This window comes from Poecilia latipinna, unplaced genomic scaffold (assembly GCF_001443285.1).
Source record: "Poecilia latipinna isolate Pla-1442-1.1 unplaced genomic scaffold, P_latipinna-1.0 Scaffold299, whole genome shotgun sequence".
Lineage (NCBI taxonomy): Eukaryota > Metazoa > Chordata > Actinopteri > Cyprinodontiformes > Poeciliidae > Poecilia > Poecilia latipinna.
The window spans coordinates 300,432-316,059 of NW_015112915.1; the positions used below are offsets into that span (position 1 = coordinate 300,432).

Here is a 15,628-nt window from a genome sequence, read left to right on the forward strand (position 1 = left end):
ATCCATCCATCCATCCATCCATCTATCCATCCATCCATCCATCCATCCATCCATCCATCCATCCATCCATCCATCCATCCATCCATCCATCCATTTTCAATAAGTTGTAATATTATTTAAAAGTTAATTTATTCCAGTGACTCATTTTACCAAAGAAAACACATTTTATAGTCTTCTCACATAGATTGATGTTTTCAAACTTGTATTTCTGTTAATTATGATGTTTTTCCACTTAAGGTTTATGAAAACAAGACATTTAAGATCAGATTAATAAAAATATGTTTAATACAGAAAAGTAACCTTAATAAAAAGTATGTTTAATACATATTCTCAAAAGGTACTTTTAGTCTGACAAACAAGCCTCATTCTAATTTATTGAATGTGACTACGTATAGATGAAGACAGTAAAAAAAATAAAAAGAAGAAGAAGAAGAAGAAGAAGCTTAAAACATGTAAATATCTGTGGCTGATTATTTTTACATTTCAACAGTATTTTTTAACTCTTCCTCCTGCCTGATACCTCCTGTCGTCTCCTCCCATCCAGGAGGGCGCGACGGCTGCTGTCCCGCTCCCAGCTGAGGCACGCCTGTCGACAGCCCTGCGAGCAAATCACCCTGCGCAGGGTCTCCCACGGACCCCCGCAGGGGCTTGTCCTGGCCCCTCCACACCCACACCCCAGCTTGAGGATGCGGGGCCCCATCGTCATCCACGATTGATCAGTCAAACTTCGGACTCTCAGACCTCCACGCTGCGCCTGCACACCTGTTCTCTGAATACATCCTCGGTTCTTTGGAAGCTAAAAATGCGGTTTTAACCCAACAACACGATTAAACACGCTGTTTGGCAACAGAGGGATGCGTTGATGAGCCTTGATGCAATAGAAACACAAGCCTGACTGATAACTGCTTCCTGTCTTTGACTCCCTTAGGAATTTGCTCCTACGTATTCACGCAGGCGCCTGTCAATAAATTAGAAACGTCACGGAAAAGTTCATTTAAGACAATAATTTGTTGGTTGATATACAGCTCTGGAAAAAGAAATTAGAGCCCACTGCACTGAACCCCATTAAAAAACTCATTGTTATTCCACCAAATAATGATTTCTGAACTCTTCCTGAGTTAAAACATTAGTATTGTTGTTTTTAAATTAACATAAATTTATTTTCTTTGCATTATTTGAGGTCTGAAAGCTCTGTCTCTTTTGGGATTTTTTATTTTTTTTTTTACCATTTCTAATATTCTGCAAATAAATACTAAATTTGTGTTGGAATTTCAGAGACATGTTGTCAATAGTTCATAAAGTAAAAGAAGAATGTTAATTTTTCTCAAACACATACCTATAAAAACTGAAATCAGAGAGGCTGGTCTCTAAATGTTTTCCACTGCTGTATATTTAATAGATTCAATATGCACACGATGAGAATTTTAAAGCATTTGTTCCTGTTCATATTTAGGATTTTGGCTTTTTCACCTTCCACTCAACTTTTAGATTATATGCTTGACCAGATGTGGTTTTGAAGATTGTATTCTCTCATTAAGTGTGAATTTTACAAAAATTATACCAAAATGTTATGTTATCATTTAAAACAGCTGACTCTTTGTTAGCTAGACCCTCTGAAGCTGGCTGTTCAGAGCATTATTTCCAAGCATTTTAATGGAAAGTTGAGTGGAAGGAAAAACTATAATAGCTGAAATCCATAGTCATTAAAATTCACATAAATAATTGCTTGAAATATATTTCTGTGCACAATTAATCTGTGATAAAACTTACTTTTGAGTCCATTTATTACAATGAATGACTTTTTGATGATGTTTTGGTTTATTGAGATGCATCTGTGTGCTGTATATGAGTGCATGTGAGTGTGTGACTGAGAGCGTGTTTATCCCAGTGACATAAGGGAATCTGTGTGCTGTTCCTAATGGCTGGACATAGCGACACGACTCTGTGCGATCTTTTGTTTTCATGGTGAATTCTTGTGAAGTTTCATCAGCTTGTATAAAGTTATTTTAGGACTGGAGAGTGGGAGAGTAGATAAAGATGGGGTGGAACGGGATTTCATGGGGGTTGTCTTTTAAAAAAAAAGACCAATGTTCAGAGCTGACATTGAAAAAAAGAAACTGCACTACGCTGAGTTTGGAACAGCTTTTCAGAACCTGCTGCTTTAAACTGGTTAATATGGGGTTGCGGCGTTATGGAACAGTCAAAGTAAATCCACTGAAGCATTGCTGGCATCAGCCTCTCACAGAAACCAGTGTATAATAATTTGTATATCTCATTACAAAACTGTAACTTCTTCACATCCAATTTCTAACATGGATACTGAAGCACCTCATTTGCATAAAAATAGGGCATGGACGTGTTACACTGACCCAGAAGGCTGCAACTTTCAGTGCCTCGCAAAAGTAATCAAACCCCTTGAACAGTTTTCACCATTTGTCATGTTAATATCACTAACTTTAATGTACTTCATTTGGATTTTATGTTATAAACCAACACAAAGTGGTACACCACCATGTGTCCATATGGTGTGTTAGTTTTGATATCCTCTGACTTTTTTCCCTCCTGATCTCTGCAGCTCCTCTGCTTATCTGATTAGTGCTCTCAAATACACGTGTATTGAATACAGAATTCAAATACACGCCACACTTTTCAGCTACACAAATTAGAAACCCAACCCTTCCTCTTCACAATCCTGCATTACTTTGTGTTGGTCAAAACACATTAAAAGTTTCCTGTCGTGTCGTGACAACACGTGGAAAACTTCAACGCGTTTCAATACTTTTGCAAGTCAACAAACCTGCAACTTTCAGAGGCAGAAAAATATGTGCAGCTTTATCAGGAGCTCTGCTTTTTTTCCTTTCCTACAAGCAAACAGTCAGGTTTTACTCTGTTGCAGCGTTGCCTCCTGAAGTTGCCCGTCCAGCCTTCAGGTGTGTCTATTCTGAGTTTTGAAACTGGCATGTCTTCGACCGACGGGTCACATGATTTCTTCTCCTTCATTCAGAATGTTTCTGTTAGTGTTTCCTGTCTGTCATGTGTTGAATTAGAAAATGGCGGAAAAAAAAAAAAAGGGGGGGGGGGGAAAACACAATGCTGCCAGGTTTTGTGTCCATTTCCTGAGTCACCATGACATCCTAGCCCGTCTACCAGCCAGCTACTCTACATCTCACACTCCGTCTTTGTTGCTGCTCTCCAGGGGAAGTGACAGATCGGAGAGATGAAGGGAGGCTTGATGCATACTGCAGCCTGTCTGTGTGTGATTGGACGTTGTAAAAATGCCCCCACAAAATATGGCAATTTGACACAGCGATGAAGAAGGCGACGTGTTCTCCGAATACAAATAATGCTTTTCCTTGCAGCCTGCCTAGAGCTGCATCAGTCTCTGCAGGAACCTGTACATGCATACAAAGTGTGCCTGCACACTTTTTGTGATGTTGACTTTATTCTCCATTTTCAGCTTTGAAACAATACACCAAGTGTTTAAATCTGTACACACAGATGGAGTATGTGCAGCAATTTCAAATATACAAATCAGCAGTGACACAATACTCTGAGCAAAAATTTTTTTTTTAAATAAATGTAATTGAAACATTTGTTTTTTTAATTCTAATTGTGCTCAAGTAATACTAACATGAAAGCATTAATGAAAATAAATAACATATTTTGATACATTTTTGGTTAATATATGTTTGTTCTTCATTCAGTGAAGTTACTCAGCAGAAATTTTGCTCAAGTAACGTGCTAATATTGCTCAAGTAAAAGTAAAAAGCATGGTACAGTAAAAATGCTCCTAAAAGTTTTGTTTTTTTTTTTCAAGGAAATATAACTGAGTTATTATAACTTATTACTACACACCTCTGACCAGAGTGTGTCGATAAGAAATATGCTAAAGAAGATCTCTGAAGAATGTTTACATTTTGTAGAAAGAATGAAAAAAAATGCACAAACAGAGTAAAGGATATTAACATGAAGCTCATTTCCAATCAAAACTAGCGGACAGAAACGTTTTTTTTTTCCCGGTTTTAGTTTTCATTTTCGAGCTGGTACTTGAAGGCAGCAGCAGAGTCAGCTGTGAGAAAACCCCACTGAACTGTGTGACCACCCGGAACCCCCAACCTTATATGGTCTGTGTTGCCAACCCGAGACAACTGATGAGAAAATAAAGCCACAGAAGGACACACGTATGTCGCGTGAGGTCAGGAATTATTCTTAAAGCCAATTTCCGGCCGGTGACGACGGAAGTTCCAGTGGCGCAATCGGTTAGCGCGCGGTACTTATATGACAGTATGCAGCAAAGCAATGCCGAGGTTGTGAGTTCGAGCCTCACCTGGAGCAGAGTTTTTAACCTTAGTTCTCCCAGGTAACGTGAACTCATCAGGAGCCAATGATGAAGTTAAATGACACTCATGGAACTTTAATAAGCGAGTATTAACATTTTCCATTAATAATTAAATACACAGACATGTAACATGAGCCTATAATTAATAAAATACATTCATAATCATGTCCAAACATTTTTAATTTATGATATTTGAAGTTCTTCTTCAAATATCACCGAAATTTGAACCTGAAACCTAAAATATTGTATAGTTATTTATAGCTACTGATGTAGAAAACAATCTTGAGAACTAACAGCAACCTTTTTATGTTTTACTGCAATCAATAAAGTGATATAATTTATTTATAGTTTATTTTATTTGACAAAGTGAAAGTATCTGGGAAGTGGAAAGGAAATCATATTTGGTTTTATTTTGTTTTATTTTTTTACACATAAAAAGTGTGACATATCTCTGTATTCAGACCTCTTTTATCTTCCACAAAACCTATTTAGAAGCCCTCTTATAGGTGGAAAAAAAAAAGTCAGCTTGTATGTAATTTGTCATTAATGGCTGTTACTGACAACAGAAGGTTGATAAAGAACATTAGCCAACAAATACATCATAAAGATCAAGAAACACAGCAGACAGGTCAGAAATAAAGCTATGGACAAGTATAATGCAGATTGTAAGCTTTCTTATTATAGAGAACTGTTTAATCCATCATCTGAAAATGATGGATTGAACTGAAAAATGTTCACCTAAACATTTTGACTTAAACGTAAAATACTAGAAAAACTAAAGTTTTTATTCTCTCAAAAGTTGATGTAACATTTGCTGCTCTAAACAGGCTTTAATTGGCTGGAGTGCGGGTCAAAATGGCTCCTTGAATGTGAAGGTAGCAGCCCCACCGGCTCAGTAGCACCCCCTGCTGATCATCTGTTGGAACTGCTACTTAGAAATTAAACCAGTTGACCACCACTAGAGGGCGATGTAGCTCCATCTAAAGCTTCCCTGCGGTAGACGTAACAAAACCATGTAAACCTAAAAATCAACACTTAGAATCAAACTGCACAAGTTTCCACAAACTCATTTAATCAGATTTATTGATATTAATTCAATTAGAGTTTCTTTTTTCTTCAATATAACACACATGGACTTTCTCCAAAGAATCCCAAATCTTTGAGGACTGCTCACTTTTTTTTTGCCACATCCTGCAAATCTAACTAACCAAAGACACTACCAATCATTTTAATCTTCCTTAAAGGCGTTCTTTCATTTAACCTCTCATGCCCGTCAGCTGCTAAGCACACATCCGTGTCTGTAAGCCCCTGCAAAGCTGGGAATGAACAAGCAGAAGATTGCAGTAATGATGTGACCCAGTTGTCCTGGGTGCAGAAAATGAGAGTGCAGATCAGGGCCTGGTACGTCCCTCTCCTTCCTGCCTGAGACACAATCACAGGGCATTTAGCAGCAGGGTGGGTGTGCTGTGGTGTGTTTAAGCTCACCCAGATTCATGTAAGCATCAGATTTTATGTGTGTGTGCCACTTGTTGGTGTTCTGGATTAGATTTACCAGTGTGTGTGTTTTTTTTAATTTACTCTCCTTAGCCGCCTCTTTAAGAAGCCCCCCCCCCCCCCCCCCCCGTTACCCCAACCAGATCCTGAAAGGTCACCAGGTGGTTGAACAATCACACAGCACACACCCCTGACGGTGGGCTCAGCGGGCCACTTTACTCAATGAGAAGCTCGGTAATTGGAGCGGCGTAAGCATCTGTGGAAATACGTTTGTGTGTCTGGGATTGAAAAAGGGGGACAAAAGACAGAGAGTTTAATATTTGGGATAAGCTGCGATTGAACATCCTGAGATCAGAGCCGGAATGATCAAATTCTGCCAGTGATAATCCCTCATCTTGGAAAATTAAATACCACTCTCCTCTGCTCACACACACATAAACCCGCTCAAGGTCTTTATCTAACATGTGTCTCATAACCCCGACTCATTCCTCAGGGAGCTGTTCTGATATCTGATGAGTTTTTCATTAATAAGGCACAAGTCTAATCCTGAGGGAGAAGCACAAAATGACAACGGATAAGCCCCGCTTTGGCCACACAACACAGTTTCACTCAGGGGCTATTACAAAACATCTTTATACATGCACTCATATTATAACTTAATCTGCGCAACCCAGTTTTATTCAGTCCAGGATGTATTTCTGCAAGTTGCTTGCAATAATGAAATGTATGTGATCTTTAAGTTCTGGATATTCTCGGGGATACAGACCATCTCACAGGAGGCTGAAGGCATGAGTTCATCTGCTTGTGTTGTCTAATCTGAAATAAAACTCTCACTTAAAATCAGCTTCATACATTAGTGTTATAATGCAGCACATGATTTATTTCAACCGTTCTTTTTAACAACAAAAAACTTTGTCAAGACAAGCTTTACATGAAAAAAAAAAAAACATAACACAAAGAAGCATTACTTTGCAGTGGCGAAATAAAGAGAAGCAATAAAAAAGTTGTAATCCAGACAAGCTTCAAATCAAAGCTTCAAACAAACAGGTTTTTAGCCTTGATTTAAAGATACCAAGTGTTTTGGCAGTTTCCTGGAAGTTTTTTCCAGATTAGAAGAGAATAAAAACTCAATAGAACCAGGAGACCTGAGTATTTTAAGCTATTTAGGAATTTATAGTCTATTCTCTGAACTGCATGGAGCCAGTGTGAGGACTTTAAAACTGGGCCAATGTGCTCAATTTGTCTAGTTTGAGTGAGAACGCGAGTTTCCTTTGTAACTAAAGATAAACCCATGGATGAGTTTCTCTACCTGGGAAATTAGTCCTTTAATTCTGGAAATGTTCTTCAGGTGATAGAAGGTCAACTTCAGGTCTGAGTCCATCACTACACCAGACTTCTGGCCTGACCTAAAATAACTGAAGCTGTGTGCTGACTCCTCTTTAGGTCCAAAGGTTGTAACTTCAGTTTTGTTTCTGTTTAGCATAAGAAAGTTATAGCAATTTGTTCTATACATCTACTTAACGTTTGATTTGGTTCATAGTCACCTGATGACATCGTAATGTTGCATAATTCGTCTGCATAAGTAAGGTATCTCTTATTATTTATTGTAATTTGAGCTACCAGAAGCATGTAGATTTTAAATAGAAGGGGCCCCAGGATAGAACCATGGGGAACCTCACATGTGACTTTCTGTCCACTCTGATGAAAAGTTACCTATTGACACAAAGAAGTCCCTGTTCTTTAAATAAAACTCAGACCAGACCTGATTACAACAACAACAACAACACACACCAAAAAAGACATCTTGATAATCTCCAAGACTTTTAGGAAAATATTCTGTTAACCGATGAGACAAAAAGGGACTTTTTGAAAGGTTTGATGTCCTCTTACATTTGCAGCAAAACTGGCAGCATTCAGGAAAAGAACATACTGGCTAAATGTGATGGTCTGAGGCTTGTGCTTCTTAATAACCTGACTTGCTGTTATGGATGTATCCGTAAATATTTACTCTCCAGGAGAAAATCTTGAAGAAAAATGCCCCCCTAATCAGTTTGTGACCAGCAAGTTCGCCTCTGAGTGGCTTAAAAACAGTTTTTCCGGTGGTCTACTCAAACTACGGCGTTAAATCCGATTAACATCGCCTGGCATGACTTTACACAGTCCCTTCAAGCTTGAAAACCCTCCAATGTCGCTGAATTAAAAATAATTCTGAAAAGAAAAGTGGGCAAATATGCAAACAACTCAGTCAAGTAATCAGTTGTGGCGTCAACTGTGACATGAGTTATTACGCTTAGGGGCAATTCCTTTTTCACCAGGTTTTAATATTTTATTTATGTGTATTGTTTTGCATTAGTAATATTATAGATATAAATAAATGTGAAAAGCACATTATACAAACCGGAACAAACATGGATTTAATTATTACTTACTACAGATTCTTTAAAACACATTTTGTGGTTTAACCATTACCACTGGTGGAGGGAGACTCACTTTCAAACCTCTTATACAATCCATGCTGCATTTAAGTGATCGGACGCTAGTTATTTACTTCAGGACGGGGAGTTTTTCTAAAACAACTTTCAAGCTTAAAAAACAATCGAATGTTTCTCTAAAACGCCTGTGGTGTGTTACATACATGTTTTCGTTTATGACCAACATCATGAGGTTAATCGACTTCGGCCTCGAAGTAGAAAGCTACAGTTTAAAGGTTTACTCCGCCCCTTCAGAGATCCTCCGGCGTACGCACGAAAATGTTACGAGCGCATCCCACATTTCCCTCACACACAAGAAGTTTGTAATAGACCAATGAAAATGTGAAATAGCGAGGGGTAGAACTAACTGACATGAGATTCAGCCAATTAAACGTTGTTTTGCCCAGAGGTTTCAACCAATCACAAAGGAGATGCCAAAAATAGCACCTCCTCTTGTTCAGCACCCAAAGTCGAAGGATAGCTCTGGCCTTTCAATGGAAGAAAGTGCTAGATTTGTCAGTGTTGTATAATACTATAACCAACTCTCAGGTTCCATATTTTGTTTTGGGGCGATCGCGGTTTGTCTTCACCTGTTGTGAGAGACAAGAGCTGGCGTCCAACATGCGTAAAAATCAACGCTGTCCAAGCAGGGAACCGCCGAGAAACGAATTACCGCCGCTCAACTGAGGCCAATCTCGATTTATCTTTTTTTTTTTTCTTGAATAAGGAAACATTAACTCAGCTAGCTGGCTAACATCACTTCTGCGGGTAGCTTGGATAACAACATATCTTCAACTTGTATCGAAGCCACATAGCCGGGATTGGAACTTCACTCGCACAGCGCAGGAGAAAAGGTAAGTAGCATATCATTAGCTCGAGTTTGACAACCCAAAGAGGAGCTAACATTAGCATGCTAGCTAACGTTAGCTCACATTAACACACCAGCAAAGTAGGCCTGTGAGCAAAGGGAGCAGCGTGAAGTGAAGTGGAGTAGAGGGGAGTTCAGCGGATTGATATTTAGCACAGAAACGCCAAATTCCTCCAACTATTTGGCCATGGCTAAATAAACCGTGTTGTGCATAGATGTTAGCGTACATGTACACTACTTCCTAAATAAATCCTGGACAAATAACTTCACTTCCGAGTGACTTAGCTACCGTTAGTGAACCTGACAAGAATATTGAACTAATCACAAGTGAAACAAAGTGTTTGGTCTGGTCCCAGATGAACTAATCTGGCTGTAACAAGCTAATGACAAGTTTGCGGACTCAGTCATTTGAGTGTCTCATTATGGCCATGTGACGTTTGCTTTACAGCCTGATGTTATTCGTTGCCGTACATCATTTTGTAAACTGCTTATAACAATACTCCCATGTAACGTAACAGTATTTCTGTATCTGTTCTGCAGAGATGGTAACGAAGAGTATATGGCATGCTATACATTTATCTAGAATACCACAATGCACCTCCTAATGGGTATTTGTGAGGTTTTCAAATGTTGTATGTCAAAATAAACATTGAAACAACAGAGAAAAAGAAAAAGCAATCAAGATCAGCATTTGTAATTTTAATTCTGCAATGATTTTTTTTATCATCATCATCATCATGAAGTATTTGCATAAGACATAAGCAACAAAGAAATTTAGATTTATACGACATCAAATTACATTGAAACTTGTATAACCAAAATCCCATCTAAATTGTAATTTTCCAAAAATCTTTTGGATTTTGGCCTAAAACATTCAAGGAAAAAAAAATTTTAATGTGAAAAACAAATATAACTTAACTGGTAATAGTTGTTTTATTTTTCCAAAGGTCATATTGGTTAGTGTACAATATGAATTTCGGTCATTTTAAAAATAACCATTAACAAAATTCTGCCACCAAATAAAATAATTTTACCTTGCATTTTTAAATTATACATTAGGACAAGTTGTAGATTTCATTGTTGATAGAATTGAGACCTTTCTCTAGCTAACTAAGCATGTTGTCACTGGTACATTTTTGATACAGAAGTCTAAAGAACAGACTATGTTAATTTTAAAAACTATTTTATGTTCCGGCAAATCCAAATTGAAATAATAAAGCACATCCATTTCCTAACAGGGATTTTAAAAAAAAAGATAATGAATGGTATACTGTATATGTTTACATCATGTTGGAAGTTAAAACTTCAACCCTCTGTAGCAAATAGGGATCAGGTTTTAGTGGATAATGCAGCAAGGAGTAGTAATATACCTAATGGTGTATATAATCAGCAAAACATAAAGAACCAAAGCGACTCCTTGGTCAACAGCGTCTCTACCACCGTCTGTTCAATCTCTATGGTCACCAACTTGTGTGTCCTATACACTTAAATTGACAAAAATCCTTCACTAGCATGCAGTGAAGCTCCACAAAGCTCTGCTAATGAGCCAATATTTGAGCCAGGTGTCTGCAGCAGAGAAACATGAACGAGTTGCAGGACAATGAGGACTATAGTTTGATACCAATGCTCTTCTTTTAAATCAGACACTCGCCACAGCATCAAGTTGTAGGTTTTGCAAAAGATTTTATGTTTTATCGTCTGGATCGAGGTATGCTAGCTTTAAGAACAGCCAGCTGGATACAGGCATATTACTATGGAGATGGTCAAAAACAAAAAAAATGTGTCAGTCTCTTTCTTGCAGATGGAAATGCTGCTTGTGTAATTGCTGTTGTGATAATACATGCAGTGCAGTCAATTTTTGCAGGTCACTTGTAAGCTGTGCTAAGCTAACACCTCTGCTGCCTAAACACATGCCTCATTTTGTGCGTTCTTGCTCAGTCCGAAAAGGAAAATAACAAAACTTTATGAAGTCAAAAATAACTTGGTTTTCCTTTTAGCAATAGTCACACAGTGCTGTATACAAGTATAGTATATGTTCCAATAAAAAAACAATATAAAAAAACCCTACAGTTCAAAATCAAAACATTGGTGCAATAAAAACATAAAGCAATATAAGTAAATAAAAAATAATATTACAGTTAATTATAACTGAGATTAAAACATTAGAAAAAGACAAGCTATAAAGATAGGACTTTAAATTGTTATTGTAAAACGGTTAACTGTTTAAAGTAAAATATTGCCAATTGGCGGTTTATACGTATATCTTCTGTATCATTAACTTCTCAACATCATAAACAAGAATGTGTGAGGGATTACAAATAATTTCGTTCATAAATCAGTGTACATTGCTTTTACAGCTGTTGACATGCATTGTCTTTGAGCGTAGTCCTTAACTACATCATAACCTCAGACTACTTGAACTTTGTTCATGTTTGTTTCTCTGTTTTCCAAGAATCTTTCAAAAGTAGTAATCGGTTGAGTACAGTTCATCTCTCGAAGGTTAGATAAGAATTTACAGCCCCAGCTATTCACACATTTTTCTGTGGAACATATCTTCATAGTCTTTGTGGAAAATTTGCTTGTTCGCTAATTTAATTTTAATTTTAATTTTTTTATTTTTTTTTTTAGCATTTCCAAAGTATTCAACAGAAAATGCAGCTTGGGAATGTTAAATACTTTTAACAGAAATGCCCAAATGTAGTCATACTAATTTAGTTGTGCTTCCAGCAAGGCTTGTTGCATACAGTGTCAATAAGCACCTTATATTTAATTCTATTATATTCTACCTTTTCGAGCGTTTCTCTACTCAAACAATTTGTGGGGTCCAACAGGGCTTTGTCACTGTTCCTCTATAATTCACCTTGCATATTTAACCTTAAGGTCATATGATTCACTGGCATAACATGATCATCCTATGCAGATGATACTCAGATTTATCTTTTTGTTCTCAGTGAACTATCCAAATGACGGCACTCTTGAACTTAAGTCTTGGATGATAAGGCTATGAGAGCGACCCACAAGAGTTGTAAGGAATCAACTCTCTGAATTTGAGATATATTTTAGACTTAATTTAAATATCTACAAAGCATTTTTAAAAACATAATCTCCTACCAGCGTCTGCTAATTCACTGACAAGTAAAATCTTTGCTAAAAAGACTTTTATCTGCTATAATGCCAAGTTTGCAGCTGACTGTTTTACTGCCTTTTGTTTCCCTTAACTGATCTTGGATCTGTGAGACATTTCATATCACCAGCCTATATTGCAGCAGTGTATCATCACGGCGAAGGTTTATGGTGTATGTCATCATCAATTTTGTATTATGGGGTGCTGAAATGCAGCCACCCTGCTCACCTTCTCCACTATATCAAATTGCGATAAGGTGCACAGGTGAGCAGAGCATGACATCAGTCTGTGCTCTGGTTGGCAGATGCAAGAGGAGCTCAATAGCTGATAATCTCATCTGAGTCGGCTGTCAATGGGAAAACACTGAGAAGAGTTTCCTTTAATTAATAACAAGAACATTGATAGTTTCTGTTCTCTGGATAGAAACTTTCCAATACTTCTCTTTTTCCACAGTATCATTGTCTATATTGGGTTATGTTTTTATCATGTAAAGCTAGACCTGTCACAATAATCAATAAATTATCAGATAATAAATTAAAACAAGTTCAATAATTTCCTTTGGCATGATTTATCATTTCTCTTTTTAAATTAAATGTTAATTAAAATGTAAAATGTACTGATCTTTTAGAATGCGTTCTTGCATTATTATCTCACCATTACCGTTACATTTCTTAAAAATGGTCTCAAAACAACAATATTATCATTTATCGCAATAACGTCTGGAACAGTTTATCGTCCAGCAAAATTATTTATCGTGACAGGCCAATGTAAAGCACTTTGTTCTGCTTTGTTGCTGAAATGTTCTCGCTGCCTGTGGGAGTATTGGCTCCGATCTGATCAAATTTTAGGTAAAACCAAATGTCTACTTAATTCCTAAATTCATTTAAAAAAATAGACGATTATTTACACTCAGAAATTTGATTTCTAAGTAAGTAGTGAAAATCCAGAATTCAGTTTCTTAAAAATTAAAATATTACTTCAAAAATGTGATTAAATAATTATCTGTATTGCAGACATGTTTGATTTTTTGTGGAAGAATGGTGACTTGAACCCTGCTCATTAAGATTCATTAAGAATCTTAATTATTCTTAATGAATCATTAAGAGTTTCACTTTTGAATTGAATTTAAGCACTGAAAAAAATTAAGATGGTAATATTCCGATTTGTTGAGATGCAAGATCCCATGTTGGTCTTTAAGGTCCACGTTGAATAAATGGTGGATTAAAAAAAAAAAAACCTACGGATATGATGAACCCTTCTGTTTTAGTTCAGGCTTGTTGTATCTCTTTAAAATGCTTGAAAATATTATTTACTTTGAGAATTATTCAGTTCCATTTATTTATTTTTTTGTCCAATGGACTCAATTGGCTGAAATTTGAAGTGTAATTGTGCCCTCCATAAAGCGTTTCCTTCAAGCTACGTAATCTGGAATACGTAGCTTAAAAAGATAAAGTGCCACTTATTTTGTTTTCCTTGCAGTGAGTAAAATGTATAAACTGAAGTTCTGTTATGGTTCTCGCTGTCTGTAAACATTTAAATACACATAGATCAGCTTGTTTGGACTCGTGCAACTGAACTGACATCCCTTTAATATGGCACTTGAATGTCAAACTGACATCCTGTCTCAATAATTACATTATCTACGTAATGTCATTTTGTTGGCGCACCGTTGCAGAATTTCAGTGCTTCATTAGATGCCAGGTTGACAACAGTTTTGTCCTTGTCACAGTTTTAACTGGTTTCTGTGACAGGTTTGCAATGTCAATGGTTTGCAATGTATTTTTAAGTTTCTTAGGTTTAATTCAATGGTATATGTGATTTATAAATGTCAGTTCTCTTCCTTGTTTTGAGTTCAGAGTACTAATGTCTGTTCTTTGGAATTGATTTGCTCATGTTGTACAGTGCAGCATAATTTTTTCTAAAGTGTATTTTTAATTTGTTTTTATTGCTAAGTACTGCTTCTCTGGTGCCATTGCGTCTTCACTCATAATCAAAATCTTGGAATCCTTCTGGGATTTTCCACAGAGGACTGATCTTACATTCAGATAAGATTACTTAGTTCAAAATGGAGATTTCTGTGTTAGATCATTATGACTTGCTGGAAATCTAGATTGAGGTCAAACGTGCCTCATTTCAGTTTTGACAAATCTTTACACACTGTGCTTCTGGTAAAGATGCACCGATGCGTCGCCAGGTTTTTAGAGCTTTGTAAAGGTTGTAGGTGATTTCTCTTGAAGAACAATGACACAAGAAGATGTTAGAAAAGCATTCAAAGGTTGTGTCAAATTCCAGGCCTGCATCCGTAACTCTGCGTTGGCCGGGGAAGTTGCGTCTTTTGTCTGCTATGAAGATCGAAAATGAGCGGCTGTAGGATCTAGGCCCCAGATTGATTTTCACCCTTACCTCTACGTATTTCCTGTTATCTCTTTAAACCTGTGGAAAAGATGGACGCCTTTGGATTTGACCAGCCTTTATTTGCAGCTTTCAACGGATACAGTCCCTGAATTTTGACACGCCCAAAGTAATTGGTTTGCCCTCCTACCATAAGCGGTCATTGATTTATCATTAAAGGAGCATAAGTTGCTTCGTACCATCTTATATGAGAGCAATTCCTCATGACTCTCACGACTGAGAGGTAAAGGAATTGATGAATCAACAAAACTGGGATTATTCTTGTCCCTAATAATATTCTGTTTTAGATTTAATTGTGGTTTCTTTTAGAAAAAGAAACTATTATTCCACATCAGGTAGTAATCTGAATTATATTTTATTACCGTCTTTCTTGTAAATGTGTCTTAAAAGGTGCATATTAACCATTGGGATTAATTGTTTTTCCGCGTGATGCAGTTTTGGGGCTTGTAACATTTCTTGCAGGTATCGTCTTGTCTTGGGAAGCAGCTGAATTCCTGTGAGGTTTAAGATTATGTTAAAGATAATTCCGCAAGATTTAAACCATCTACTTGCACTTACCTCTGGGAGATGCAGGTTTGATTTTGATTTTTGAAAAAGTGAGTACCAAATGTTGTAACATAGAAAATTGAGGAATTAGTCTGGCAAGATCCTTTTTCTACTGTCAAACACTTAAAATCTTTAGAGTACATTTTGTTATAGGATGTTTATGAAACCGCTATAAAACAAAGGACCAATCACACAACCTTGTGCCAATTCATGGTTTCCTGCTTCAAAGTTCAGTAATTCAACTCTCAGTATGTCAGAACCATTCAGAACATCACAACGAGATGTTCTGTTCCCTGGGCTGCTTCGGACGCGCTGGTGAAACGTGACTCTGAGTCTCCTCTCACTATCCCACCGGCTTCCCAGGGGTTGTTAGT

The 15,628-nt window shown here is 37.1% G+C and overlaps 2 protein-coding genes and 1 non-coding gene across 6 annotated transcripts in view; all 3 read left to right on the top strand.

Moving 5' to 3' along the window:
* mta3 (metastasis associated 1 family, member 3) overlaps positions 1-822 on the top strand; it is a 32,876-nt gene extending 32,054 nt beyond the window's left edge. The window contains exon 19 of one of the 2 annotated variants that reach the window (XM_015034467.1): positions 545-822. In XM_015034467.1, the coding sequence (XP_014889953.1) occupies positions 545-716 (172 nt within the window). In that variant the 3' untranslated portion in view covers positions 717-822. The remainder of the gene's footprint in view (positions 1-544) is intronic. The other variant, XM_015034468.1, reaches the window with a different exon arrangement.
* A 3,419-nt stretch (positions 823-4,241) lies between these two features.
* trnai-uau (transfer RNA isoleucine (anticodon UAU)) lies at positions 4,242-4,335 on the top strand. The gene is made up of 2 exons: positions 4,242-4,279; positions 4,300-4,335. It is a non-coding gene; the product is annotated as a tRNA-Ile (tRNA).
* Positions 4,336-8,733: 4,398 nt separating this feature from the next.
* Positions 8,734-15,628, top strand: part of ppm1bb (protein phosphatase, Mg2+/Mn2+ dependent, 1Bb) — a 34,233-nt gene continuing 27,338 nt past the window's right edge. For 2 of the 3 annotated variants that reach the window (XM_015034469.1, XM_015034470.1), the window contains exon 1: positions 8,734-9,158. The gene's annotated coding sequence lies outside the window, so the exon portion shown is untranslated. The remainder of the gene's footprint in view (positions 9,159-15,628) is intronic. The other variant, XM_015034472.1, reaches the window with a different exon arrangement.